This window comes from Hylobates moloch, unplaced genomic scaffold (assembly GCF_009828535.3).
Source record: "Hylobates moloch isolate HMO894 unplaced genomic scaffold, HMol_V3 SCAFFOLD_18, whole genome shotgun sequence".
NCBI classification, from domain to species: Eukaryota; Metazoa; Chordata; class Mammalia; order Primates; family Hylobatidae; genus Hylobates; species Hylobates moloch.
Genome location: NW_026652293.1, coordinates 79,102,018 through 79,118,927, shown reverse-complemented (window position 1 = coordinate 79,118,927; position 16,910 = coordinate 79,102,018). Strand labels below are relative to the sequence as shown.

Below are 16,910 nucleotides of genomic sequence, written 5' to 3'. Positions count from 1 at the left end.
CGGTGGCTCACGCCTGTAATCCCAGCAAAGGCCGGGCGCGGTGGCTCACGCCTGTAATCCCAGCAAAGGCCGGGCGCGGTGGCTCACGCTTGTAATCCCAACAAAGGCCGGGCGCGGTGGCTCACGCTTGTAATCCCAGCAAAGGCCGGGCGCGGTGGCTCACGCCTGTAATCCCAGCACTTTGGGAGGTCGAGGCGGGTGGATCACCTGAGATCAGGAGTTGAAGACCAGTCTGGGCAACATGGTGAAACCCTATCTCTACTAAAAATACAAAAATTAGCTGGGCGCAGTGGCGCGTGCCTATAGTCCCAGCAAAAAAAAGAGCAAAAATTTGATTAAAATATCAACAACTGGCAAATCTAGGTGAAATATACCATGTGATGTGCTGGGAATTACTAAAATGAATAAAATATACCTCCATCCCTCCCTGATTTGTGTGTCCCTTGGGAGGTGACAGGATATTTTGTCTTCTTGGGCTGAGGAGGTAGCCATCAACCGAATCTTGTCACCCTGATGTCTCAGCTTTCTAATGGCATCAGTATTTCTTTGCTGATCCCCAGCCTTGATTTCCAATGAGCAATCTCTGAATTAGTGACAGTAGGAATAGAGTTTAAATGTTTAATATTTCTTCGGCTTTTACTGTACGTGAAACATATGTTAAGTGCTTTTACATACATTATCTCATTTAATCCTCTATTACTTTACCACAGAAGAAACCAAAAGCCACTTAGCTTGTGGTAGGGCCAAAGCCCATACTTTTAAACCACCACTGTATTCTCTAATCTTCTTTCCCAGGAGAGAAAAGATTGCCGTGCAATCCACTGTTCAAATGCAGTGAAAGCTGAGTGATTAGAAAGCTGCCTTGGTGTTGGTGCTCCTCAACAATGGTGAGTTCATGACAGCTTAGAGGCCAGGAGTATACATTTCCTCAGAGGCATTCTTCAAGTTCATAAAGGAGGTAATACAAATTTGTAAAAGTATACATTTTCCTGAATTGGGACAAAACCTATTGAACTTTTTTGTTGTTGTTGTTGTTGTTTGTTTGTTTTTACACAGGGTCTTACTCTGTTACCCAGGCTGGAGTGCAGTGGTGGAATCACGGCTCATTGCAGCCTCAAACTCCTGGGCTCATGCAATCCTCCCACCTTAGCCTCCTGAGTAGCTGGGATTACAGGCGCACGCCACCGTGCCTGGCTAAATTTTTTTTTTTTTTTTTGTAGAGACAAGGTTTCACGATGTTGCCTAGGCTAGTCTTGAACTCCGGGGCTCAAGCAATCTGCCTGCCTCGACCTCCCAGAGTGCTGCATTACAGGTATGAGCTACCGCGCCTGGCCCTATTTTCCTTTTTTTTTTGAGACAGAGTCTCACTCTGTCACCCAGTCTGGAGTGCAGTGGTACAATCTCGGCTCACTGCAACCTCTGCCTCCCGGGTTCAAGCAATTCTCCTGCCTCAGCCTCTCGAGTAGCTGGGACTACAGGCGTGTGCCACCATGCCTGGTTAATTTTTTTGTGTGTGTATATTTTTAGAAGAGATGAGGCTTCACTGTGTTGGCCAGGCTGGTCTCGAACTCCTGACCTCACATGATCCACTCACCTCAGCCTCCCAAAGTGCTGGGATTATAGGTATGAGCCACCGTGCCCGGCCTACTTTTTATCCCATTTTCTGTTTGCCCTGAGAATACTCTTGTCTCTGATCCTAATGTAACATCATATCCGTTTTTGTTACATTAGGATTAGAGACAAATTCTGTTTAGAAATAACTGCAAGAACAGTTTTTCTACTTTATTTTCACATTGACAATTAGTCAAATTTGCTTCAGCCTCAAAGAGCATGTTTATGTAAAACTGGGCACTTGCAGCCAGCTGCACTGTTTTTTTCTAAATGGGTTAAAAATTAAAAATTATTCACTTCTCATTACAAAAGTAAATCACTCTCTCCATTCCCATGTACCAGTTATTTTCATTTTATGTAAAAATAAAATGCAGGCTGGGTACAGTGGCTTGCACCTGTTAATCCTAGCGCTTTGGAAGGCCGAAGCGGGTGGATCACTTGAGGTCAGGAGTTTGAGAACAGCCTGGCCAACATGGTGAAACCCCATCTCTATTAAAATACAAAAATTAGCCAGGCGTGGTGGTATGCGCCTGTAATCCCATCTACTCAGGAGGCTGAGGCAGGAGAATGGCTTGAATCTGGGAGATGGAGATTACAGTGAGCTGAGATCATGCTACTGCACTCCAGCCTGGGCAACAGAGTGAGACTCTGTCTCAAAATAAATAAATAAATAAATAAAGACAATAAAAATAAAAAATAAAATACAGCTCAAATATCTTAATTTCTTCTGAATTAGCTCTTATGTAAAAAAAAAGTTTCCTCATCACTGGCCTAAAGTCTCCCCAGTTTCCAGCCTCTCCATCCTCTAACATATATACCCTCCTAATTCTCAAAAGAGTTCTTTTTCTAAAATTCAAATGTGATTCAGGCACTCTTATAATTAAAAATTCCCAGTCCCTACAAATAAAGCCTCAATGTCACCAGCTATTCAATCTCACCTCCTCTTTTTCCATCTTCATCTCCAATAATATCCCAGCCATGGCTTTCACAGGCTGATCTCTTCCTGTACCAGCTCATTCTGTTAATCCACTGAGTGCCTAATAAGCCTGGAAAACCCAGCTCAAGAGTCGCCTTCTGTTCCCAACTGTCCACAGGGCATAATTAATCACTCATTTTGTGCTGCTGAATCTTTAACATATGTTTACTCTAACACTGAACACAAAATTCCACAATTACTTATCGATATAACTGTTGCTCCTGTTCCGCAGGGGCTCTCTTACGGGCACATTCTGCTAAGTAATCTTTGTTTACCCAGCATCCAGCAGGGTCTTTGGCACCTGGTAGATGCTTATTAAACTCTTACACAGCTTAATCGCTGATTTAAAAAGTGAGCCACTGTTTAAACTATGGATTATCCAAGGCCAAGGTGTGGCCATCAATTAGTAATATGCCAAATATCTCACTAGGGTCACCCTCCCCCAGGCTCACCAGTGATGAGTGGGACACAATCAATTACAGAGATTGCATTTTATTTTTTATTTTTATATTTATTTATTTATTTAGAGACAGGTTCTCTCACTCTGTCTCCCAGGCCAGAGTGCAGTGGTGCAACGTCAGCTCAATGCAACTTTTGCCTCCCAGGCTTGAGTGATCGTCCCAGCTCAGCCTCCCAAGTAGCTGGGACTACAGGTGCGTGCCACCATGTCTGGCTAATTTTTGTATATTTTGTAGAGATGGGGTTTCGCCATGTTGCCCAGGCTGGTCTTGAACTCCTGAGCTCAAGCCATCCACCCACCTCAGCCTCCCAAAATGCTGGGATTATAGGCGTGAGCCACCGCACCCAGCCAAGACAGCATTTTAGATCATTCCAAACGCTGCTAGGAGAATTTTCGTGAGGCTGAAAGTGAAGGGTTTACCAGAGTACCTGATGAAGGCAAAGGGGAAGTGCTCTTGAATCCAACTGCTCAACTTCACCTCGTATAAGTGAAAACAGAGACTGCAGAACAAGCTTCGGCACCTCTGGCTGCTCATTAGCATTTACTTCAGCAGCTTCTTCATCACCAACAGCATGTGTGACTGCACTTAGTACTTTTTCTTGCATTAAAGGTGCAATATCTCCTGAAAAAAGTCCTTTAAGAAGTAAAGAAAATGCCTATGTTAGGATCAATTCCCATGAAGGTGTAACACATTAAAACGATTACATATAGTTTGATGCCCTGGCTTGCCCAAACTAAAACAGACCTGAACAGGAAGGTAAATGTGTTTATCATATGAAACCACTAAAGAAGTTGAGTCTTTCTGATTAAACTCTGCCTGATAACATCAGAAATACTTCTAGATGCTAGGAGAGTAGCAGGAATTCAGATGCCAGAGCTAATGGCTAGTGAAATGTTTTTCCTAATAAAAAGAAGTAACACAAACTTCTCAAAAATCACTAATAAATAAATGCTTAACAGCTACTGAAATACACCAAATCTTAAACACTCTTATAAATTATAACTTCACCCTTCACTGAAATCTCAGTGTCAGTTTTAATATTCATGTTCAAATTTAAGAGACTATCTGCCTATGTGCATACCTTTAGCTAGCTTGCCTCAGAAAGGATCTTCTTCAGTAATATCGTGTGTATGCACGACTGAAGCCGTCCTCCCTGTAGAGTGCGCCCAGAGCCCATCGCGTGCATGCACCACGACTGAAGCCGTCCTCCCTGTAGAGTGTGCCCAGAGCCCTGCCTTCTACTGCCCTCTAGTTCATATCTTTGGATTTGAACGTGAAACCCACTGCCCTGGCCAGACTGGCCCATTCTTCATCTCCCAAAGTAAAATACTCCCTGCCTTTCTGAGCAATTACAGATCCTAACATCTAGAATATTTTCCTCCTGTTTAAGCCTATTTATGTTCTACTCTAATAAAATCCACATCTTTCCCTATAAAATGAGCTTGAAGTCAAGTTACTTTCCTCTGAAGCCAGTATATGGCCTCGTATGATGCTAGGTTGCAGTACAGTAATTGGTATAAGATGTCATCTTCTATTTCAGATCAACTCCGGCAGCACAGGGGTTAGTCCAGTGAAACCCAGCATGGTGTCTTCAACACTACAATTCCACGTGCTGTGCTTCTTTAAAAAATCACCTACAGTGATTACTTGTATTTTAGAGAATTCTCTTCTAGACACTTTATGTCACTATACATTTTAGCCATTAGAAGTACAAGGCCCAGTGATGGCCTGCCATTTTTTAGGGTATTTCTAAAAACATAGGTGATTCTTCTGCTTTCTAATTCTCTAACCACCATAGTAGCAAAACCAAAAGGGTGCCAATGTGGGTAAAGGAGTTTTCCAGGGAGAACTACAAAGAAACTAAGAGAATTAGTGTTTTCTTTCCCTTTTCTCCAGCCACACTACTATGCCCAAGACATTTAATCTCATACAGACTGTGATAAGGTCAGCTTCCCAAATTCCATTCTTCTGTTGATGACATTATTCCCCTATAGTTATGAGGGTATTACTCCAGGCTTCTTTGTAAGAAACAGATGAGATTTTGTGATGCTCGTTTTTAGTAAAAGGGAGCTAAATAAAACCCTTGAAGACTACTGCCAAAGAAGGATGGACTTTCAAAGGTAAGGAAAAAGGACAGAATTGATGACTCCCTTTCCAAAGGAGACCAAAAAAAGTCCTGGATAATCGGTAACCTGCATCGTGATTATCTCGGTTACTTAGTTAGCATCGATTTGCAATGGTCAAGTTTCCTGCTTGATCCATTTTATCACTTACTTTAATATTCAATGTTACCGATATTAAAAAGCAATACATTGGTAAATAAAATGATGTAACCAGAGAAACACAACAGAAGGGGGACTATTATTCATGAAACCTAACAGCAGAAGTTCCAAAAGCCCACAGAAGTCTAAGGATTCCAAGAGCAGCAGGAGGCTAATGGGCAATTAGAATGAATATCGTACTTTAATCATTGAGTGTAGGGAGGGGAAGGAAAATATGATCTAGGCTCAGATGGGTCACACTAAATCACTGAAGACATTAGCAAAACTTACAAGACTCATACTATAAAAGGATTATCTGTCAGATAATCCATGAGCTTCAGAGATAACTATTACTATACAAAACCATCTTACCTCGAGATAACATTCCTTGCGGGGACAGAGTAATATAAAATCAGAGAGCAATGGAAAAGGAGCAAGAGACTTCAGTTGTGCTATTATTTTTCCAAGAGACCTTGGATTAGACATTTTACTCACTGACCTATATAGTTTCCCTATCTAAAACGAAGAGATTGGATAGAGAAGTTCTCTAGTTCTGACCATCAAAAACATTCAAAATCTCCAGAGATTTTGCTATGTAAGACATGCAGACCATTACTGTGAAGAAGCCTGAGCAACTATTTACGATAATGGAAGGTAAGGTTACCCACCTAATACAAGTATCTTCTAGTTCCTTTCTGGGTATATTTTTGAAACCATTCTTCCTCCCTTGCCTAGATTGGTGACTATACAAATAGTGGTGTGCTTGCTTTTCAGGCAAGAAAACTGAATGTCCTTGCAAGAAGCGTGCTGCAATACTCCCTATCAAAGAGCAGGTTCTTGTTTCTAGCTCTGCCAAGTTCTTAGAATAGAATTCTATCGTGGCTCAAATAATCATAGCAATTGTTATACATGTGATGAAATGACCAAGGATGTACTTTAGGCACATATAAAATAGGAAAGTAACATTAGCCATATTCTGGTTACTTGGAATTTTAAGTCACTTAAAATACGGCGTTCTTAGTTTCACAACATTAGTGGGGCAAACAACTCATATTAGAAAACTGTTGCCAAAGATTTGGAAGAATGACATGGATATTAAGGCAGCCCTAAGTTCCCAGCATGCTTCACCTACTTATTAGCCGTACTTTTGGCAAGTTAATCTCCTTGATCCTCTATGTTTTCCTCTGTAACATGGGGGCTATTGCATCTACCTTATAATATTAGTGTGAGGATTAAATGAGACAGTGCATGCAAAAAGCAGGAGTGCTCCTAAGTCTCAGCCTGAAAAACAGCTTTATTGTCACTTAAATGAAAAAGGTCACAAGATTGGTAAAGCACTTCTGAGACAAGTCCAATCTTATTTGAGGACAAACATTCAGAGGAAAGGGTAGTTAAAGCTAATAAAGTTTATATGACTTATGTCATAGTGAATAATAGGAGTTATAAGAACTAGGCTGGAGTATTAAATTGCTTAGGTTATTATTAACCAGTACTGTAGGTTTGAACATCATTGAGCTTTTATATATTTTTTAACACTTTATCATACAATATGTAGCCTTTTCAGATTGGCTTCTTTCACTTAGTAACATGAATTAAATTTTCCTCTATGCCTTTTAATGCTTGACAGTTCATTTCTTTTTAGTATGGGATAATATTCTAAGAGCTTATTTTTAGTAAAAGCAATAATAAAGAAAATAAACAGCATAATCAGGAGTACTTAGACTGATGTGCTGTGAGTTGACAATTGTGAATTGTGTGTCTTTATAATATACTAAGATTTTAAAACAATATTAATAAAGCATTCATGATGTAATATGGAAATTTTAGTATTTTTCCATGTGAATTTCAAAAAACTTTTGTTATTACATTTGGTGTCACATGAGTCTTACAAAGTTTTGCTTGAAAAAAATGTCTTGGCCGGGCACAGTGGCTCACACCTGTAATCCCAGCACTTTGGGAGGCCAAGGCGGGTGGATCATGAGGTCAAGAGATTGAGACCATCCTGGCCAACATTGTAAAACCCCGTCTCTACTAAAAATACAAAAATCAGCCAGGCATGGTGGCATATGCATGTAGTCCCAGCTACTCGGGAGGCTGAGGCAGGAGAATCACTTGAACCCGGGAGGCGAAGATTGCAGTGAGCCAAGATTGGGCCATTGCACTCCAGCCTGGGGACAGAGTGAGACTCCATCTCAAAAAAGAAAAAAGTAAGTCTCATTCTGTTGCTCAGGCTGGAGTGCAGTGGCACAATCATGACTCACTGAAGCCTCAACCTCCCAGGCTCAAGCAACCCTCCCACCTCAGCGTCCCGAGTAGCTGGAACCACAGGCACACAACACCAAGCCTGGATGATTTTTAAACTTTCTGAGTGGGCGGTGGGGGTGATGTCTTGCTATGTTGCCCAGGCTTGTCTTCAACTTCTGGACTCAACTGGTCCTCCCATCTTGGCCTCCCAAAATGCTGGCAGTACAGGTGCCAGCCACCATGTTTGACCTAAAATTCCTTCTAATACACAAAAACTTTTCAAGATATATTTATAGTTAAGGAGAAAAACCAAATCAAAACATACTGCCCCATGTAATTCCCTACAAAATCTCACTCAATATAAATGAAGCATTCTGTTGCCACATATGAATCCATACAGCTAGACAAGAACAAAAAGTTCTATTTATCGTTGTCATCTGTGAAAGCCAAGTGACCTATAGTTAAAAACTACCCATTAAATAACTTGGTGATGCTATTTTATAAGTATTTAAAGACAGTAACAGGTACATTCATAAGACCTAATTTAAGACCTGTCAACCTCATTAAGCTCTACAGTGGAGATGACGGTTTACATGAGCCTACTGAGGTTTTCAGAGATGAGCTTTCTTTTTTTTTTTTGAGACAGAGTCTCGCTCTTGTTGCCCAGGCTGGAGTGCAATGGCATGATCTTGGCTCACCGCAACCTTCACCTCCCGGGTTCAAGCTATTCTCCTGCCTCAGCCTCCCGAGTAGCTGGGATTACAGGTATGTGCCACCACGCCAGGCTAATTTTTATTTTTAGTAGAGATGGGGTTTCTCCATGTTGGTCAGGCTGGTCTTGAACTCCCGACCTCAGGTGATTCGCCTGCCGCGGCCTCCCAAAGTGCTGGGATTACAGGTGTGAGCCACCGCGCCCGGCCCAGAGATGGGGTTTCATTATGTTACCCAGGCTGGATTTGAACTCATGGGCTCAAAGGATCCTCCTGCCTCAGCCTCCCGAGTAGCTGTGAAGGGGTTTTATTTCTTTTTAAAAATTATTTGTAATAACCATGGGCCAAAGACTGGGGAAATTACCTGGATTGAGAAATTTTATTCAATTGCTCACATTGCCTGAATTCTGTGTCAGTTCTAACATATAACTGCTCCACTTAGCTTAGAATCTATCTCTGATCGTGGTCAAGAGGCATTTTGTGAAACAATATAGTAGTATCCTCTAATGACTTCTACCTTAAAACACTAGGAATGTACCCTGACATTCATGTTCCTTTTAATAATCTAGCATTGAGCTGCCATCTGTTAATATAACTAAGGGATATAACCATTTCTCTGCATGATTGGGAAAATGATGTGACTGGATGTTTAAGGGCAAAATCTCACAGCCGGTACTCTAGTTAGTAAGTAATTAAGAGAATAAAAAATTATTGCAGTCAGCCTGGCATGGTGGCTCACACCTGTAATCCCAGCACTTTGGGAGGTCGAGGCGGGCAGATCACGAGGTCATGAGTTCGAGATCAGTGTGGCCAACATGGGAACCCCCGTCCCTACTAAAAATACAAAAATTAGCTGGGTGTGGTGGCGCATGCCTATAATCCCAGCTACTCAGGAGGCTGAGGCAGGAGAATCACTTGAACCCAGGAAGTGGAGGTTGAAGAGAGCGAGACTCTGTCTCCAAAAAAAAAAAAAAAAAATTATTGCAGTCAAAATGGGGACTGGAAAGATGTCACACAAAAACACCAAGGCCTAGGTAAAGAGTGGCGATTATTATATTTATGATGATACAGGTTAAGCATCTCTGATCTGTAAATCTGAAATCTGACATGCTCCAAAACCTGAAACTTTTTTAGTGCTGACAAGATGCCACATGGAGAAAATTCTATACCTAACTTCATGTGAGAGGTTACAGTCAAAGTTTTATTTCATGTATAAAATTATTTTAAAATATTGCATAAAATGACCTTCAGTCTCTATATACAGGGTGGGTATAAGAAACACAAAAAAGTTGTGTTTAGACTTGGGTCCCATCTTCAAGATATCTCATTATATATATGCAAATATTCCATAATAAAAAAAAAATCTGAAATCTGAAACACTTCCAATCTCAAGCATTTTGGATAAGGGATGTTCAACTTGTAGTGTTACTGATGACATAAACTAAGCTGATGGGCATTTTTGAGGATAGGGAAGGGTTATTTAAAGGCCTCATGCAGGCCGAGTGCGGTGGCTCATGTCTGTAAGCCCAGCACTTTGGGAGGCGAAGGCGGGTGGATCACCTGAGGTCAGGAGTTTGAGACCAGCCTGGCCAACATGGTGAAACCTATCTGTACTAAAAATACAAAAAATTAGCCGGGCACGGTGGTGTGAGAGGAAAAGGGAGATGGGGAAAGGAGGAAGAGACGGAGAAGGGAGGGGAGAGGGAGGGAAGGAAAAGGAGGGGAGGGAGAGGGAAGAGGAGATGGGAGAGAGGGAGGGAGAGGAGAAAGGGAGACGGGAAGAGGAAAGGAGGAGAGGAGAAGGGAAAGGGGAGAAGGGGGAAAGGGGAGAGGGGAGGGAAGAGGGGGGGAGGGGAGAGGAGGAGATAAAAAGGGGAGATGGGAGAGAGGGAGGGGGGAGAGGAGAAGGGAAAGGGAGACGGGAGAGAGGAAGAGGAGGAGAGGAGAGAGGAAGGGGCAAGAAAGGGAGGGGAACGAGGGGAGAGAGAGGGAACGGGAAAGAGGAGGGGAGAGAGAGGAAGAGGAGGAGAGGGAGAGAGGGAGGGGGGGAGGGGAGAGGAAGAGGGAGACAGAAAGAAAGAATAAAAAAAAGGCCTCATATGATTCAAATACTGTATACTACTATTCAGAGTACAAGTACCCTATCATTCAAAACTACATTCGCTGCTTTTATACAAACACTTTCTTTGATCCAAGTGTTAAAGCTTCCTTTCACTGCAATGAAACTAGATCAAATTAAAAATCTGACAGAAGGTTACGCCATTCTTCAGAGACAATTATGGAAACAAACCCAAATCCACCATTTCCCTTAAGAGTGAACCATCCACCTTTTCTCTGATCGTGTTTCGTCTTGCTGAGGCTGGCAGGCAGGAATTATAGCCACCGACACACCCTGAGGAAAGGAATGTGCAATAACTGTTCTGTGGCAAATTGTGGAAAGTCATGTATTGCTTTAAGCACACTTTTAAAGTTCAGCAAAAGTGAGATATTATAGTTTAACCATTAGACACAAAGTCTGAAGTCAGACTACCTGGGATGAAGTCCTGAGATGTACTTTATCTCAGTGATATACTTTTTAGCAATGACATTGGGCATGTTACTTAATCTCTCTGTGCTTCGGATCCCTCATTTATAAATTGGAGCTAACTGTATTATGCTTGATAAGACTGTGGTAAGGAGTAAATGAAATAATCCACATAAAGCATATACCACAGTGGCTGGCATATAGTAAATAATAAATGCTCGAGAACTATGTTTTAAAACTCAGCAATTAGTTAAGCTTTGTACGTCCCTAACACTGAGTTTGGAGTGTTACATATATATATTTTTTGAGACAGGGTCTCACTCTGTCACCCAGGCTGGAGTGCAGTGGTGCAATCATGGCTCACTGCAGCCTTGACCTCCCCAGTTCAAGTGATCCTCCCACTGCAGTCTCTGAAGTAGCTGGGACAACAAGTGCACACTCCCTGGCTAATTTTTCTATGTATTTTTTGTAGAGGTGGGGTTTCGCCATGTTGCTCAGACTGGTCACAAATTCCTGGGCTTAAGCAATCTGCCCGCCTTGGCCTCCCAAAGTGCTAGGATTATTGGCTCGAACCACTGCACCTGACCTGCTATGGTTTTGGGGGGCTAATTTTTTAAAAAACATAACACAAAATTTAACATTTTAATCATTTTAAGGTATACAATTCAATGGTATTAAACACATCCACAGCTGGCCACGGTGGCTCACGCCTGTAATCCCAGCACTTTGGGAGGCTGAGGTAGGTGGATCACCTGAGGTCAGGAGTTCGAGACCAGCCTGCCCAACATGGCGAAACTCCGTCTCTACTAAAAGTACAAAAAATTAGCTGGGCGTGGTGGCATGCACCTGTAATCCCAGCTACTTGGGAGGCTGAGGCAGAAGAGTCGCTTGAACCTGGGAGGCAGAGGTTGCAGTGAGCCAAGATTGTGCCACTGCACTCTAGTCTGGGCAACAAGAGCAAAACTCCGTCTCAAAAAAAAAAAAAAAAATACATTCACAATGTTGTTCAATCATCACCACTATCCATTTCCAAAACTTTTCATCATCCCAAAGAGAAACTCAGTGCTCATAAAACACTAATTCTTCATTCCCCTTCTCTCCAGCTCTGGAAACCTCTATTCTACTTTCTGTCTCTATGAATTTGCCTATTCTACATACCTTACATAAGTGGAATCATAAAATATTTGTCCTTTTGTGTCTGGTTTCTTTTACTTAGCATAGTGTCCTCAAGGTTTGTCTGTGCTGCAGCATCCATCCATCCATCCATACGTAGCGTGTATCAGATTAGCATTCCTTTTTAAATCTGAACATTTCATATGTATATACTACATCTTGTTTATCCATTCATCAGTTGATGGACATCTGGATTGTTTCTACCTTTTTGCTACTGTGAATAATGCTGCTATGAACCTTAGTGTACAAGTATCTGCTCGGGTCCTTGCTTTCCATTCTTTTGGGTATATACCTAGAAGTTAGTGGCTGGATTAAATGGTAATTCTATGTTTAACTGTTTTCCTAAAGCTCTATTATTTTAACTCTATCTCAACCAGTGTCTTGAGACTTCAATATCTGTGCTGTTTTTTTCCATCTTTAAAACAGAGATAATATTACTTCCCAAAGATTAATTGGTTTGAGTTTCTAAATCAATGACATCTTTATCTAAAATATGCTTTTGTATAAAAATATGAAATAGTAGTACTCTTTCAGAACAGTTCGATCTAATTCCATCCCTCTGGGCACAGTTCTTGCTACTGGAAGCCCTAAAATGAAAAAGCCTTGAGTGTCATAAGCAAAATGGCAGAACAGGCAGCTTCGAACTCAGGCCTTCACAGAAATATTTAAAAAAAAAAACAACATCCAGAACTGTAAGAAGTAACTTTCTTAGAACTCTGGAAAACAAAGCTATGCCTGAGAAAAACAGTGACCACCGAATCAAGAGAAAGGCAATGTTAAAAGAGTAGCAAAGCTTTGGGTGTTTTTACTTGCCCTTGCCTCACCCCTTTCCCCAGCTCAACAGCAGCCCTCATTCCCAGTGTGGCACCCCAGTACTTGCTTTTGAAGGGAGCAGAGCAGATCTTACTTGCAAATCACTGTGTTTGTTCTAATCTGTCTGGGGCTACCCAAAGACTGAAACAAGGCACTTGCCTGTCTGTTGCAAAACTCAGAACACGTTCAGAGCAGAAAGCAGCAGGTGTTGCTGGAAAATATTGTCAGGTGATCAAAAACCCACAGCCAAGCGGGTGAGGGGGTGCAAAAAAATTATGGTTGAGACATAAACTAGACAATCTAAAGCCAGGGGGAAAAGTCAGGAAGATTGCTTCCTTGGGAAATCAGAGCATTCAAAAATGTTCGTGTATACTGTAGAAATCAGAAAGCTACACGCGACAGCTCAGGACACAACGCACGCTTAGAAAGGGCCAGAGAAGACCCATAAACTTAGTGCAAGCAGAAGTGAAGGCTGGGGCAGAATTATAAATGACCTGGCTGAGTGTTAAAGGAGTACCTGAGCAGAAGCCAATCTGCAAGACTGGAAAAGAAACACAAGCTAAGGCTTCAGCAATCAAGAACAGCCAACCCTGAGCAAAGGTGAGACCCTGATTTCCAGAGTTACCACATCACAATACACCAATGTCCGGTTTTCAATACAAAGAAATCACCAAGCATATCGAAAACACAGTACAGTGTGGACCATTCTGGGGAAAGAAATAAATAGAAAACATCCTGGAAGAAGCCTAGACATTGAATTTCCTGGGCAAAGAATTTAAATCAACTGTCTTAAAAGAAACCATAGATGAAGAACTAAAGGAAATCAGGAAGACAATGTAGGAAAAAATGAGAGTATCAATAAAAAGACAGAAAATGTAAAAAAGAACGGGGAGTTTTTTTTTTTTTTTTTTTGAGATGGAGTCTCGCTCCATCGCCCAGGCTGGAATGCAGTGGCACGATCTCAGCTCACTGCAACCTCCGCCTCCCAGGTTCAAGCAATTCTTTGCCTCAGCCTCCCAAGTAGCTGGGATTACAGGTGCTCGCTACCATGCCTGGCTAATTTTTTGTATTTTTAGTAGAGATGGGGTTTCACCATCTTGACCAGGCCAGTCTTGAACTCCAGACCTCATGATCCACCTGCCTTGGCCTCCCAAAGTGCTGGGATTACAGGCCTGAGCCACTGCGCCTGGCTGGGAGTTATTGTTTAATGGCACAGAGATTCTGTTTGGGGAGATAAAAGTTTTAGAAATAGATATAAATGATGGTTGCACAACATTATGAATGTAATTAATGCCACTGAACTGTAGAGTGAAATGGTTAAAATGGCACATTTATGTACAGAAAAAAATGTCTTCAGTTCTGTGATTTAATGAGTCTTTGAGTCATTGCATAACTGAATTCCTCAAACCGCCTTACCCATTAATGCTGATGAATATCTTGGGCATAATTTTGGAAGGCAGATCAGAAATAAATTTTAGCACACAGTTGATGTGGTTCCTGTGCAAGAATCTCTCTGCTCTGCTCCCTTTTTCTGACATGTTTCATCCTCTAAGGTTCGGATCAATGCCATGAAAATGGAAAGGAGAGTGAAGGACAATGCTCACCTTTTTTTTTTTTTTTTTTTTTGAGACAGAGTTTCGTTCTTGTTGCCCAGGCTGGAGTGCAACGGCATGATCTCGGCTCACTGCAGCCTCCGCCTCCCAGGTTCAAGCGATTCTCCTGCTTCAGCCTCCCAAGTAGCTGGGATTACAGGCGCCCACCACCATGCCCATATAATTTTTTGTAGTTTTAGTAGAGACTCGGTTTTGCCATGTTGGCCAGGCTGGTCTCAAACTCCTGGCCTCAGGTGATCCGCCTGCCTCAGCCTCTCAAAGTGCTGGCATTAAAGTTGTGAGCCACAGTGCCTGGCCAGTGCTCACCTTTTAAATACCTCCAGTCATTGGCTAACCATACTGAAGCAGCAAACAGGAAACATCCCTTCCTTTTCCTCAACACTAGACACGGGTGTTATGACTGAAATAAATCTGGAAATTAGTCAACTTCCTTCTGACCTGACCTCGGGCCAAAAGAATGTATTATGTAATTATGACATAATTACCACGTGCTCCATGTGCCACGTTCCCTCCCATACCCCCGGGCTGCATCCTCTGCCTTCAGAGGGAGTGATGCAGGGCTTCGGTTAAGAGCTTAAGGCTGCAGTCCAGCGCCCTGGTAACCTAAAGTAAGCAACCTGACTCGCTCAACCCGTCTTCTTGTAAACTAATGGCAAAAGATTAAATAAGGTGACATACAAAGTACAGCCAGAATTTACTAGGTATACAACGTGGCAACACTATTCTTGCACTTGAGTGTTGACTAAGTGGTTTTAATGTCAATACAGAGATGGGAAGACAGAACAGCCACTGGACTTGATTTCAGGTGGCAGTCTTAAAATGAACTTCATGAAACTCCAGTAGAATTTGACAAATGCATGCGAACAAGAGCTCCCTTAGGCTGCTAACGCCCAAGGCTCCCCATCCCTTGGTGCTTAGGTTGTAAAAGCAGGTAACCCATGGGCTTAAATCCTGTTTATCATGCAGCATTTACAGCGATTCCCTCAAGTTCCACCACTTTCTAGAGCTTGCTTCAGGCTTTCTAATCAAGGCACGATTAGTACACATAAATATTTCTGGGATTTAGAATCTAAATTATGTAGAACATGTCAATTAGCACCAATGTTTGGATTCTCTATTTTTCCTCTCAGAAGTTTGATTAGACATTTTACACTTTAACGTGTTTTATTAAAAACTAAAACTATGTAAGACATTTGCCCAAGCATGCAATTTGTTATGCTAATGCTTAAACCTCTTCTTTTTTTAAAAAAAGTTAAAGACAGGGTCTCTGTTGCCCAGGCTACAGTACAGTGGCAGGATCACACAAACTCGAACTCATGGGGTCTAGTGATTATCCTCCTACCTCAGCCTCTTGAGTAAATGGGACGTCAGGCACATGCCACCATGCCCAGCTAATTTAAATTATTTATTTATTTATTTATTTTTATTTTTTTATTTTTGTAGAGATAGGTTCTCTATGTTTTCCAGGCTGGTTTTCCAGGCTGGTTTTTGTTTTGTTTTGTTCTGTTTTGTTGTTGTTTTGTTTTTTGGACGGAGTCTTGCTCTGTTGCCGGGCTGGAGTGCAGAGGCGCAATCTCGGCTCACTACAATGTTCACCTCCCCGGTTCAAGGGATTCTCCTGCCTCAGCCTCCTGAGTAGCTGGGACTACAGGCACATGACACCATGCCCAGCTAATTTTGTATTTTCAGTAGAGATGGGGTTTCACCATGTTGGCCAGGATGGTCTCGATCTCTTGGCCTCGTGATCCGCTCACCTCTGTCTCCCAAAGTGCTGGGATTGTAAGCGTTGAAAGATTCTCCCGGGGGCCTGAAAGCTTGGGGGGATGAATAACTTCTCCCTTCTCAGGCCCAGTCCCAAGGCACACTTGCGCCAGCAGCGTGTGTCAGCGAGGTAGCAGAAGCAGGAAGAGGGCTGGCCCGAGGACAGATACCCCTGAGGATCGAGAGAGAGGCCATCCGGGTACCACGTAGCAGTTATATCAGACAGGGACACCTCCTGTTTACAGGAGATTGTAAAACCCCTGCCCCGTCCTCACGTGGCGCTGACGCCATCTTAGGCCTCAGCCCGTCTGCAGCCAGGCGATCACTAGAACAGCGCGATGCTCCACACTGCCTTGTGCTGTCTGTTGGCGCACTCCCGGGGTTAACTCCCCCGAAAATCACCCGTGGTACTTCCATCCCTTTATACAAAAACCATAAGCAGACGTATCCCCTCACTAGCCAGGAAAAAACCGGTTTGTAGATCTAGGAGAGGGCATCGCGCTTACCACGAACGTGTCCAATTGCTGGATATGTAGGGGAGCCCGCAGGAGTGAACGTGGCCGTGGTATGGGACAGACATTCCCCCTTAATTACTAGCATTTCAAAACCCCAGCCTCACTTTGAATTCTCAGGAACGCCCGCAGTCCTGGACACTTACCAACCCAGTAAGAGGGAGGGCGTGCAATCCCGCAAGTGGACTGATAAAACCCATCGCGCCGTAGGTGAAAGCCCCTGTCACCAAACCCTAACAGTCAACGCCTCC

General features: G+C 42.7%; 1 protein-coding gene across 7 annotated transcripts in view; it reads right to left on the bottom strand.

Moving 5' to 3' along the window:
- Positions 1 to 16,910, bottom strand: part of CNST (consortin, connexin sorting protein) — a 111,578-nt gene that overhangs the window by 42,047 nt on the left and 52,621 nt on the right. For all 7 annotated transcript variants that reach the window (XR_009210700.1, XR_009210701.1, XR_009210703.1 and 4 more), the window contains exon 3: positions 3,476 to 3,681. Coding sequence is in view for 3 of the 7 variants with exons in the window: in XM_032136235.2 (XP_031992126.1) it covers positions 3,476 to 3,681 (206 nt within the window). In the remaining 4 variants the exon portion in view is untranslated. The remainder of the gene's footprint in view (positions 1 to 3,475; positions 3,682 to 16,910) is intronic.